At 45.0% G+C, this 13,216-nt stretch overlaps 1 protein-coding gene across 1 annotated transcript in view; it reads right to left on the reverse strand.

The window, feature by feature from the left end:
• Positions 304 to 13,216, reverse strand: part of FAM159A (family with sequence similarity 159 member A) — a 21,238-nt gene continuing 8,325 nt past the window's right edge. The window contains exon 3 of the mRNA XM_021096632.1: positions 304 to 1,329. Within this exon, the coding sequence (XP_020952291.1) occupies positions 1,175 to 1,329 (155 nt within the window). The 3' untranslated portion in view covers positions 304 to 1,174. The remainder of the gene's footprint in view (positions 1,330 to 13,216) is intronic.

Below are 13,216 nucleotides of genomic sequence, written 5' to 3' on the forward strand. Positions count from 1 at the left end.
CACCGCAGCTTGTAGCAATGCTGGATCCTTAACTAGGGATCAAACCCACATCCTCACGTACACTACATTGGGTTCTTAACCCACTGAGCCACAACAGGAACTCCCCCATCTGTAATTTTTTAGAAGTCTCTGTAGGGAGTTCCCGCTGTGGTGCAGTGGAAATGAACCCGACTAGTAACCATTAGATTGTGGGTTCAATCCCTGGCCTCGCTCAGTGGGTTAAGGATCCAGCATTGCTGTGAGCTGTGTTGTAGGTCGAAGACAAGACTCGGACCGTGTGTTGCTGTGGCTGTGGTGTAGACTGGCAGCTGCAGCTCTGATTTGACCCCTAGTCCGGGAACTTCCATATTTCGCAGGTGTGGCCCTAAAAAGACAAAATAAAAGTCTTTGTAGTATTTTCATGTTTAGGAAGAAAGTCTATATCCATCATCTCATTGAACATTCACCATAACCTTCCAAGGGAACTGAAGCTCAGGGAGACTAAGGGACTTTGTCAAGGCCACACGGGACCAGGAGTCCACACTGTGGAGCTTGTGTTCGGTCTGTTAACCATTCATTCCCTCACTCACTTGATCACTCATTCTCCTGAGAAACTGAATGATATTAAACACAGCTGGGCCCCGTGTGTGTGCTCCACACTCCCTCTCATTCTGCTCCTTGGCAAGGGGCTCACTCCAGGAGGGACACAGCGCTGCTGGAGAGGCAGGAGTCGCCTGCCCTGGGTCCTAGTCATCTTCCCCAGGTTTCCTAAGTACATCTGCTCCGTGGCAGGAACCAAGTCAGAATCCTCTGACTCTGCAGTTTGGGCAAGGAGCTCCTCTGAGTCTCTAGAGGCCCCAGGCTTCTCCCTTGACCGCATGGAGCTCTTAGGACCATTTTACTGGGGCCCATGTCCCAACTCCCTTTGGCCCTCAGTGAGCCAGGCAGAGCACTGTAGCTGGGTCTGCAATGGGATCCGAGTGGGTTTGCTAGGAAAAGCCCTCATTTATGCTGCTGGGCTCCAAAGTTCCCTTAATTATTCCCACCCCTGTGTTTTTGCCAAAAGGAGTGTCCAGAAAAGGATGATGTAGAGACATTTATTGGATGTTTATGGGGATACATCTAGTTTGGAGACAGGGGGCTCCTCAGGGCTGCCCGGAATGTCACTGGCAGTCACTGTAGCCATGAAGCGGTGCTAGAGGAGGCATTTGGAGTCCATAGCCTGCTTCTCATTGCAGTCCAGCCATGGGTTCAAGAAGGGGTGACCCTGCCCGAGAAGGCTCACTCCTGGCACCTCCACTGAATCGCCAGTGTTCCCACCTTGACAGTCAGGGGGTACTTCATCGGGGGCTGGAAAATGAAAAGCCAAGGGTGTGGGGCTTCCTCCCGCAGCCCTTTCTTCCATCAGGATCACACACCTTGGCTGACTTCCCTGAGCACTTGCCTTGGGCAGGGTTGTGCTCAGAGTCTTAAATGCATCATTCATTTAACAAATATTCGTGAACAAATATCCGCTCCCCATTGTGAACTAGGAGCGGTCAGTCTTTCTCATGAACTTGAACTCATGAACTCAGTGTTCTCATGAGCTTGGGGAGATAAACAGTTGTTAGGTGATATGAAGACTTCACCTTCCTCAGAAACCTATACAGTAGATACTGTTAAAAACTCATTTTATAGGAGTTCCCTTGTGGTGCAGCAGGTTAAGGATCCAGCATTGTCACTGCAGCAGCTCAGGTCCCAGCCCGGGAGCTTCCAGATGTGGCCAACCACCCCCCCCTACTTTATAGATGAAGATACAGGCTTACCACACAGCTAGCCCGTAGGAAAGTGCTGGAAATCTTAAAATCATATTATTCTCTTCTTTAAGAATAGATTCCAGGAGTTCCCATCGTGGCATAGTGGAAATGAATCCAGCTAGGAACCATGAGGTCATGGGTTCAATCCCTGGCCTTGCTCAGTGGGTTAAGGATCTGGCGTTGCCGTGAGCTGTGGTGTAGGTGGCAGACATGGCTCGGATCCGATGTTGCTGCGGCTGTGGTGCAGGCTGGCAGCTGTAGCTCCTATTAGACCCCTAGCCTGGGAGCCTCCATATGCCACGGGTGCGGCCCTCAAAAAGACAAAAGACAAAAAAAAAGAATAGATTCCATGCAAATGAACTTGTTTAAAAAACAGAAATAGATCCACAGACATAGAAAACAAGCTTAATGGTTCCTAAAGGGGAAGAGTGGGAGGGACAGTTAGGAGGCTGGGATTAACACATACACATGACTACATATAAAATAGATAACCAGCAAGGACCCACATATGTATATATGTATAATTGAATCACTGTGCTGTACATCTGAGACTAATATGATATTGCAAATCAACTATGCTTCAATAAAATAAAAAATAATAAAAACAATGGACATGAAGAATAGATTCCATGACTCTCTTCACATAATGGTTTATCCGCTCCTCCTTTTATATCTGAGCATGATAGGAAGCTCCCTTGTCCTTATTATTTCCCTCTTCCCATTCATTCTTCTTATTCTGCTGCAATTTACTCGGTTTCTGCCCCCAAGAGAACTTGAAACTTTTGGACACTAAATCCCATGGTTACTTATAAATCATTGTCTCCCTTGGCTTTTCAGGAGCGTTGGACACAATTCCTGCCTTTTTGGATAAAAAGTGTGTCTGTCATCCTACTCCAGAAGACAAAGAGGAGGTCACATCAAGAGGAACATGAAACCAAAAAACAAAAACAAAAAAAAGTGTGTCTATCAAGTGTTCAAGCCAAAAATGTAAGTCAACTCTCACGTCTCCTTCCCCCATCTCTCCAAAATCAAGCAATTCACCAGATCCTGTTTTTTTTGTTTGTTTGTTTGTTTGTTTTGTTTTTAAGGGCTGCTCCTGCGGCACATGGAGATTCCCAGGCTAGGGGTCCAATCAGAGCTGCAGCTGCCGGCCTACACCACAGCCACAGCAATGCTAGATCCAAGCCGTGTCTGCAACCTACACCACAGCTCACAGCAATGCCGGATCCTTAACCCACTGAGCGACGCCAGGGATTGAACCTCCGTCCTCATGGATGCTAGTCGGGTTCATTAACCACTGTGCCATGACAGGAACTCCTCACCAGGTCCTGTTGATTCCACCAAATCACCATCTGCATATCCATGCATTCTCTCCATCCTCAGGGCCACCCCACTGGGTCAGGCTTTCATTTCCTTCTGTCCAGACAAAACAGTTGGGGCCCCTCCAGTCCATCTTCCAAGCTATAGCCAGAAATCTTTCTCAGGTCAAATGAGTCCCTGTACTGCTCTTTCTGCCTTCCCATTCCTGATCCTTGAGGTGATATTCAAGGTTCTTCAAGAACTAGCCCCATTGCCTCTCTTTAATTCTGAAACTGCTAACTACTGCTCTTCCCTCAAGAACTCTGTTTTATTGCACCAACATTTCATTGTTCCCTGAATGCGTCCGTTCCTTCACGTTTTTGGGTCTCTGCTGTTACTGATTGGTTCTGCAGAGAATGACATTTTACCTATCGTTTTATTTTTTATTTTTTGGCCACCCCGAGGCATGTGGAATTCCCAGGCCAGGGATTAGATCTGAGTTGCAATTGCAAACTAAGCCGCAGCTGCATCAGCACCAGATCCTTTAACCCATGTGCTGGCCGGGGATTGAACCTACATCCTGGCACTACAGAGATACTACAGATCCCTTTGTGCCATGGCGGGAACTCCTGGAATAAATTTTATACCTTCTTGTCTAGAAAATTCCTAGGCTTTAAAACTCATTGATGGAAGCTACCCAGGAAGAATGGTGCTTCTGAAACCAAGGGAAGAGTGAATTTCAAGAATCAAGTTGTACTGGACATTGGAATTGGCTAAACAATATCCATCCACTTTGTCCCACCCAGTAATAGCAATTATGTTTGGGTAAAATTGGTCCCATCTCAGCTCCAGGAATGGGTCCTGACTGATCTGAGCCCATCAAGTAGTCTTGTTCCTTTGCTACAGGAATGGGCAGTCAATACTTAGCATTTTCCTGGGTACAGTGATGGTTTAGGTTGGGCACATGACATAAGGAGGTCCAATCAGAGTAGAGCTCAGGCTTTTTTCCCCCCCTTGGTTGGAGAAAGAGCTCCCTCTTTCTCCTTCTAGCTAGATGGGAATGAAAAACACACAGTCCCAGGACCTGCTGGCAGCCAACCTACTACCACGGGAAAAATCAGCCAGAGGAGAAAGGCAACACAAGATAGAGGGCAGAGCTGAGAGGATTTCAGACAGTGGAGCCACAAGCCTGAGGACGTTGTGAACTTTACTGAAACCATTCCTAAAGCTCACCCTACTTTTGGACTTCGAACCAACAGAGCCAATGCATTTCCTTTTTTGTTTTGTTTTATTTTGAACTTTCTATTTTTTAATAATTTAAGACTCAGAAGATGTTACAAAAAAAGTACAGAGATTTCCACTGTACCCTTCACCTAGCTTTCCCCAGTGATAACATCTTACCTAACCATGGAGTAATTTCAAAACTAGGAGACTGACAGTGATAGAGTACAATTGACCAAATTTTGGAATCCTATTCAATTTTACCCATTTTTAATATGGATTTTTTTTTTTGGTGTATAGTACTATGAAAGTTTATCACATGTATAGATGAGATTTACCCTTTAACAATTTTTTTTTTTTTGCTTTTTAGGACCACACCCACCGCACATGGAAGTTCCCAGACTAGGGACCGAATCGTAGCTACTGCTGCCAGCCTATGCTACAGCCACAGCAATGTGGGATCTGAGCCACACCGGTGATCTATACCACAGCTCATGGCAACGCCAGAGGCTTAACCCTCTGAGCAAGGCCAGGGATCAAACCTACATCCTCACAGTTCCTAGTCAGGCTCGCTAACTGCTAAGCCATGAAGGGAGCTCCCTCTTAACAAATTTTTAAGGGTACAGATATATTATTGACCATAGGTACAATGTGCAGTGCTGTACAGCAGATTTCTAAGAGCTTATTAATCTTGCATACTGAAACTTTATGCCCTTGGTTAGTAACTCCCAGTTGTTCCTACTGCCCAGCCCCTGGCAATTAATCATTCTTCTCCCTCATTCTACAGATGTGACAGTTTTTATTTACTTGTTTATTTTCTTTTTCAGCCATACCGGCATCATATGGAAGTTCCCAGGCCAGGGGTCAAATCCAAGCCACAGTTGTGACCTACACCACATCTGCAGCAATGCTGGATCCTCAACCCACTGAGCCAGGCTGGGGATCAAATCTGTGCTGCTGCAGAGACAATGCTGGATCCTTAACCCACCGTGGCACAGTGGGAACTCTGACAATTCTAGATACCTCTTATAGTTATGCAATATTTGTCTTTCTAGAACTAGTTCATTTCACTTAGCATAATGCCCTCAAGGTTCATCCATGTTGTAGCATATTGCAGAATTTTCTTCCTTTTTTTTGGGTCTGTGCCTGTGGCATATGAAAGTTCAGTGGCCAGGGATGAAACCTGTACCACAGCAGTGACAATGCCGGATCCTCAACCCACTAAGCCACTAGGGAACTCAATTTAATGTTTATATAAAATGTGAGGTTTAGGTAAAATTTTATTTTTATTTTTATTTTTTGGTCACATTGTGGCATGTGGCAGTTTCCAAGCCAGGGATTGAACCCAAGCCATAGCAGTGACAACACCAAGTCCTTAACTGTTAGGTCACCAGGGAACACCCTTTATTAAAAAGAATATTCTTGGAGTTCCTGTGGCACAGTAGATTAAGATCCGGACTGCAGTGACTTTGGTCGCTGCGGAGGTTCAGGTTTGATCCCCAGCCCGGTGCAGTGGTAAAAGGATCTTGTGTTGCTGCAGCTGTGACATAGGTTGCAGCTGTGGCTCGGATTCAGTCCCTGGCCTGGGAACTTCCATATGCCACAGGCTCAGCCATATGGAAAAGAAAAAGATAAAAAGAAAAGACTATTCTTTAAAAAAAAAAAAAAGAAAGCAAGAAAGAAAAGACTATTCTTCCCCCATTGAATTGCTTTTATACTTCTGTCAAAAATCTGTGGGACATATGTATGGTGTGGGTCTCTTGTTGCTCTCTCTTGATCTATGTGTCTGTCTCTCCTCCAGTACCACACTGTCCAGCCTGAACCACAGCAGCAACCTAAGCCACTGCAGTGACAGTGCTGGATCCTTAACCTGCTGAGCCACACGGGAACTCCAGTGCTCTTTTTTTAAATGAAGAGTTACAGGTTGATGAACCAAATGTAACCCACAGTGATGAGGGTGCTCTTTTAAGAGTACTTCAGATCTTATTCTAAGAAAGACCTGTTTTTATGGAATCAACATCTGCCTCCAGTGGCTTCCCCCACTGGGGGAACACTATTCTCTCACAAAATGTCTCTTCCTTGTGCCCTAGGACAGCCGTGCAGAGACCTGATGCCCTAAGCTGTGATTCCTGAGAATCCTTTGCTCAAGACCAAATATCCCCACACTCTTCAGCTGATATTCACATAATCTAGTTTTCAGACCTAGCTGGTTACCTTCCTCTCATCACCTTCTGACTGGTCTAAGTTCCCCTTGAATTGTGGGGAGGAACAACAATAGGCAGGGCTCAGGGCTAATCCTTTGGCTTCTAGGAGCTGTGAAACCTTGACTCAGATCCTCATTCTGATATTAAATCATTGTGCTACCTTTTGCTAACCCTTTCACCTCTCTAGATCTCAGTCACTATTCCATAAAAAGGGGTAGAAAGTAGGACTGGTCTCATTTGTCTATTTCCTTTTCCTTGATAGATAAATTATAAAGGATTCTGTTTGTATAATAGACTGCATTTATTAGGTACTAACACCCCCCCCCCATGTTCTATTCATCAGAGTTCTGATTAGCTGGAAAGAGCTTGTGCTAATTACCCCTCTTGGACAAAGATAATTCTAGCTCAAAGCAAAGAAACTTGGTCCTGGTAAAACCTTTGAAATACTGGGAATTGCTCAGGAATCTTCATTGCTGTATTTGGGGGCCCTTGATGATATCTTTGGAATCCAGAATTGGGAACCTGTGGAGTGGATGCTGAAATGGTCCCTCTGAGATGTGATGGCTGGTGTGTTCTATTCAGTTGAAAGTAAAGAAGGACCATCACTCTCATTTCCAGACTCTATAATTCTGTTAACGCAACCTGAGATTCCACTCACTCCCCTGCCCCCTTTTTCGGGGCAGACACATCACAATGCTGGTTCCTACTGAGCTTGTGGACCCATGTCTTTTTTTACAACTCTCTTTCCCAGACTCCAGGGATCCCCTCACATGTGTATCCCAGGGCTTTCACTTCCACCACCCTAGCCTTCCAGGGAAACCAGCAGAATAGGCAGTGGTCCAACTCCTGCTTACACATATTTCTGCCTCTTCCTCTGACTAATACATAATGAAAGTTAAGGTTAAGGTTAAGGTTAAGGACCAGCATTGTCACTGCAGTGGCTTGGGTTGCTGCTGTGGTATAGGTTAGATCCCTGGCCTGAAACTTCCACATGTTGCAAGCCTGACAAAAAAAAAAAAGTCCCTCAGTGGTGCCTGAAGCCTGGAGGAGGGGGCTCCATCTTATAAAAGTGCTATAGCCAAGAGGCACTTGAAGAGGAGGATGTCCAAGCGGTAAATATAAAAAGTTCAGGCGTTCCTGTTGTGGCTCAGTGGTTAACAAATCTGACTAGGAACGATGAGGTTGTGGGTTCGATTCCTGGCCTTGCTCAGTGGGTTAAGGGTCCGGCATTGCTGTGGCTCTGATCCTGTGTTTCTGTGGCTCTGGCATAGGCCAGTGGCTACAGTTCTCATTCGACCCCTAGCCTGGGAACCTCCATATACCGAAGGAGTGGCTCCAGAAAAGGCAAAAAAAAAAAAAAAGACAAAAAAAAAAAGGGTTCAATTTTCTGAGTTTCCCTTGTGGCTCAGTGGGTTAAGGACCTGAGGTTGTCTCTGTGAGGATGCAGATTCGATCGCTGGCCTTCCTTAGTGGGTTAAGGATCTGGCGTTGTCACAAGTTGCAGTGTAGTTCACAGATGCAGCTCGGATCCAGTGTTGCTGTGGCTATGGCATAGGCTGGCAGCTGCAGCTCCAATTTGACCCCTAGCCCAGGAACTTCCATTATGCTGCAGATGTGACCATAAAGAGAAAAAAATTTCAATTTTCAAGTTACAATACGAAGATTCATGTTCGGAGTTCCCATCATGGCTCAGTGGTTAATGAATCCGACTAGGAACCATGAGATTGTGGGTTCGATCCCTGGCCTTGCTTAGTGGGTTAAGGATCTGGCATTGCTGTGAGCTGTGTTGTGGGTCGCAGATGCGGCTCGGATCCCCGCGTTGCTGTGGCTCTGGTGTAGGCCGGTGGCTACAACTCCGATTCAACCCCTAGCCTGGGAACCTCCATATGCCGCGGGAGCAGCCCTAGAAAAGGCAAAAAGACACACACACACAAAAAGAAGATTCATGTTTGGCTAAAACATGTTGGCACAACAATCTTACCTGATTCTTCTAACAACTCTCTGAGGTGGGTGTTGTTATCCCATGTTGTAGATAAATAGTTGAAGCTCAGACAGAGAAAGGTAACACTGACACAGCTATTAAGTATTGGATCCAGGATATACTTTTCATTCTGCTTGATTCCAAAGTTTGGGCTCTTTCCGTAGAGCAAGCATACCCTTAGTATAGGTTAGAAACTTTGCTAGGTTCTGGAGGTATAAAGGCATTTAAGACATGGCTCCTGGAGTTCCCGTCATGGCGCAGTGGTTAACGAATCCGACTAGGAACCATGAGGTTGCGGGTTCGGTCCCTGCGCTTGCTCAGCGGGTTAATGATCCGGCGTTGCCGTGAGCTGTGGTGTAGGTTGCAGACGCGGCTCGGATCCCGCGTTGCTGTGGCTCTGGCGTAGGCCAGTGGCTACAGCTCCGATTCAACCCCTAGCCTGGGAACCTCCATATGCCGCGGGAGCGGCCCAAGAAATAGCAACAACAACAACAACAAAAGGAAAAAAAAAAGACATGGCTCCTATCTTTGAGATATTAACAGACTATTTGAGGAGACTAACATATAAAAATCTAAGTGCCTAAGGAGTTCCCGTCACGGCTCAGCAGGTTAAGAACCCGACTAGTATTCATGAGGATTCAAGTTCGATCCCTGGCCTCCCTCAGTGTGTTAAGGATTTGGTGTTGCCACAAACTGTGGTGTAGATAGCAGACTTGGCTCAGATCCTGTGTGGCTGTGGCTGTGGTATAGGCTAGCACCTGCAGCTCCGATTTAACCCCTAGCCCAGGAACTTCTATATGCCACAGGTACAGCCCTAAAAAGAAGGAGAAAAAAAATTTTTTGAGTGCCTAATAATAATGAAAATGAGGAGTCCTCATTGTTAAAAGCCTACCATGTATCAGAGGCTAATTAGCTCCTATATAAGCATCACCTCTAGTTTTTACAGCTGTCTTAGTGGGTACACGTTTTACAGAGTAAATTGAGGTGGATTGACTTGGCTCAGAAGGCGAAGGCTTGGCTAGTTGGCTGGGTGATCTTGGGCACAAGAAACCTCCCTTTCTGGGGCTAAGCTCCCCACTGATACAGTGAGAACATCAGACTTGATTCCTAGGAGCTTGTGAGTCAGTGAGAATGGCCGATTAATGATATCACCACCAATACTTTTCAGAGGAGGATGAGAACTGAACTCTTGTCTTTATTTTTTCTCCCTCACTTTTTAGCCTCTTATAAAATGTACCTAAGTTGGAATATCAACTCCACACTTAACTCACTCACCTCATCTGCAAAATAGAGTTGATAATGACCACCTGGAAGAGGCGGGGTCTGGAAAGTTAAATGGGATAATGTCAAGTTCTTGGCAAAGCATCTAGCACAGAAGTAGCAACTTGGTCAGTCTTCTGTTTAAGCCAGTTCCTCACAAAGTACAAGAATAAGAAAGTTATGGTCTTTGTCGCATCCCAAGTTTGGGGGATTGAGGGAAGGGTGGTAATGAGACAGTACAGAGCACCTGGGCAGTAGAAGGAGCCTATTTTCAGAAACTCAGTGCTAATTCCATTCTGCTCTTGCAGAATTCTCACTCTTTCCCCCAGACTCAGAGAAAAGGACCCCAGGTACAGTGCAGTGATTATAGGCTTTAGCGTCAGCAGCATGATCACTAGCTGTGTGGACTTAGCCAAGTCACTCCCCTTGGCTGAGCCTTGATTTTCTCTCCTATAAAATGGGGCTAATGACCTCTTTACATGTCCTACTGCAAAGGGAGACAGAAACAGATGAAAGCCTGTGGCAAGGGGAAAGCTCTGTGAATGTCTCAGATGCAGGGGAGACAAGAGGCTCCTGGGTTGATGCTGTGGGTTCAGAGGAAGGAGAGGACAGCCCTTAATGAAGAAGAAAGGGCGGAACGAAGAGCTGAGTTTGAGCAAGAGGCAGAGAGCCGAAAGCTGTCATTTAGTAAAAAAAAAAAAAAAAAAACCAGGAAACTGCATTTTCTATCTTAAAAAGCAAAAAGCAAGAACACAAGCCATGTCAGGCTCTGGTGACTGAATAATCTAGCTGGTGGCTGAGCAGTGAAGGAGGGTGGTGTTTTCATTCACACGGCCGGCAGATGAAGTGCATCCCCTTGAGTTAGAAAGGCTGCCAGGGACTGGTGGGGAGAGACCCCCACACCCGCCTGGCAAAGCAGAAGGAGTAGGACTTTGAAGAACACACGTATTTGAGGAGTTCCCGTCGTGGCGCAGTGGTTAACGAATCCGACTAGGAACCATGAGGTTGCGGGTTCAGTCCCTGCACTTGCTCAGTGGGTTAAGGATCCGGCGTTGCCGTGAGCTGTGGTGTAGGTTGCAGAGGCGGCTCGGATCCCGCGTTGCTGTGGCTCTGGCATAGGCCGGTGGCTACAGCTCCAATTAGACCCCTAGCCTGGGAACCTCCATATGCCGTGGGAGCGGCCCAAGAAATAGCAACAACAACAAAAAGACAAAAGACAAAAACAAAACAAAACAAAAAAACACACGTATTTGAATCTTATGATCTGTAGTCAGCTGCGTTATCCATTGTGCCACTGGCCCATCCTTAAAAAACACTTATTTGAATTCCTGCTTTGCGGTTTACAAACTGTGACCCCCTTGGGCAAGTCATCTAACCGCTCTGAAACTTGGTTTTCACACCTGTAAAATGGGTGATAATGACACCTACCTCACTGCAGTAGTTTGGAAAGTTAGATGACTTCAAACAGTGTCTGCCATGTGGGAGGGCCTTCCTTTTCTCAGCGTAGGGACAGGGAAAGGAAGGAAGGTGGAGGTGGAGTTGGTTCTGTCACTCACTCATTAGGGGACGTAGGCCTCAGTTTCCTCCTCTGTACAATGGACAGTAATAAGATCTATACTCTGCCTGGTAAGTGTGAAGAGCAAATGAGATGGTCCATTTAGAGCTCGTTCATTCCTTTTAAGTGCAGCATCACGTTTCATCATTCCTCTATGGATGGACATTTAGCTTGTTTCCAGTGTGACAGGTGGTCGTGGTATCCGTCTTTACAAATCCTCTCTGAGTGCAACTGTATCTTTGAGGCAGATAATTAAGAAGTGGAATTACTGAGTTCTAGGGTGTGTACATTTTTAGTTTAAGTGGAGAGTCCCAGGTGCTCTACAGACTGGTTTCTATCCGCTTACTCTTACCCGTGGTCTATGAGAGTATCCATTCCCCACCGAAACATCTCACTATTCATATGATTCATTTTGGGACTTTTGCCAATGTAATTTTTTTTTTAAGATATATCATTCTTTTTTTTTTTTTTTTTTTTTTTTTGGCCATACCCATGGCATGTGGAAGTTCACGGTCCAGGGATTGAACCCACGCCGTGGCAGTGATCCAAGCAGTGACAACAGCAGATCCTTAACCCTCTAAACCACAAGAGAACACCAGGTATATCATTGTGAAATTGCATTCTCCTGATTATTAGTAAGGTTGAAGATCTTTTCACGTGTGTTGGGCATTTGTGTTTTTTAGCAGATTATTTTTCTCATTTGTCCAAAGGTGTGCTTATATGTTCTAGATATTAAGCCTGTCTCTATTTTGTATACAGTTGATTCTTATTATTCGCAGTAGTTATGTTGTTCTATGAAGTCACTACAGACACTGAATTAGTGAATACGGAATCATTGCTCCTCCGGGAAATACAAAGTTAGATTCCTGTCAGCTTCTGGTCACAACATTTTGTTAACTGATCAATTAAAAACTGTGTTTGTTTGTTTGTTTTTAATTTAAATTTTTAAATTACAACAGTTGATTTAAATGTTGTGCCAATTTCTGCAGTACAGCAAAGTGCCTCAGTTTTGAATATATGTGTGTGTATGTGTGTGTGTGCGTGTGTATAGATTTATTCTTTTCTATATTCTTTTCCATCATGGTCTATCCCAGGAGATTGGATATTGTTTCCTGTGCTGTACAGTAAGACCTTCTTGTTTCATAACTGTGTTTTGTATTTCTCCTTAAAGACACCTTATTTAATATATATTGCTAATTCATTAACATTTAACTCATGGCACTATAACCTGTGCCTGAACAAAGTGTATCTGGCCCATATATTTTTCTCACAAGGCGTAAGACAGCCTTTTTGTGCTGAGGAATACTAGATAACACTTCAGCACTAGATTTGAGGGTCATTTTCAACAGTGAAATCACCAACAAAAATCATAAAAATGCAAAAATATGGCACTAAATATACCATGCAAAGGACTCGTGTTTACAGTATGAGAGCTGAAACAAGAAGGCAGATGGGAGTTCCCTGGTGGTCTAGTGGTTAGGCCTCAGTGCTTTCAGTGCTGCAGCCCGGGTTCGATCCCTGGTATGGGAACTGAGGTCCCGCATCAAGCTACTGCCTGCTGCAGAAAAAAGAAGGCAGAGCATAGCCTTGTTTAACCTCAGCTGGCAGTGCATTTGACAGGGCAACTCAAGCTTTTTGTTGCTCTGTGCACGTCTATATCTGCAAATGACCTCAAAAACACTGCAAGTATTGATTTTCAAGGTTACCAATTAATTCTACCTAGTAGGAAAATTCACAAATATGGAGATCTGTGAGTAATGAGGTTTGACTATGTGTATTTATAATATCTTTGCAGTCTACCATTTATTTTTTAACTTTATGTATGCTATCTTTTGTATTACTTGCATTTGATGTCTATTTGTATTATTATTATTATTTGTCTTTTTAGGGCCGCACCTGAGGCACATGGAGGTTCTCAGGC

The sequence above is a fragment of the Sus scrofa genome, chromosome 6 (assembly GCF_000003025.6).
Source record: "Sus scrofa isolate TJ Tabasco breed Duroc chromosome 6, Sscrofa11.1, whole genome shotgun sequence".
Taxonomy (NCBI): domain Eukaryota; kingdom Metazoa; phylum Chordata; class Mammalia; order Artiodactyla; family Suidae; genus Sus; species Sus scrofa.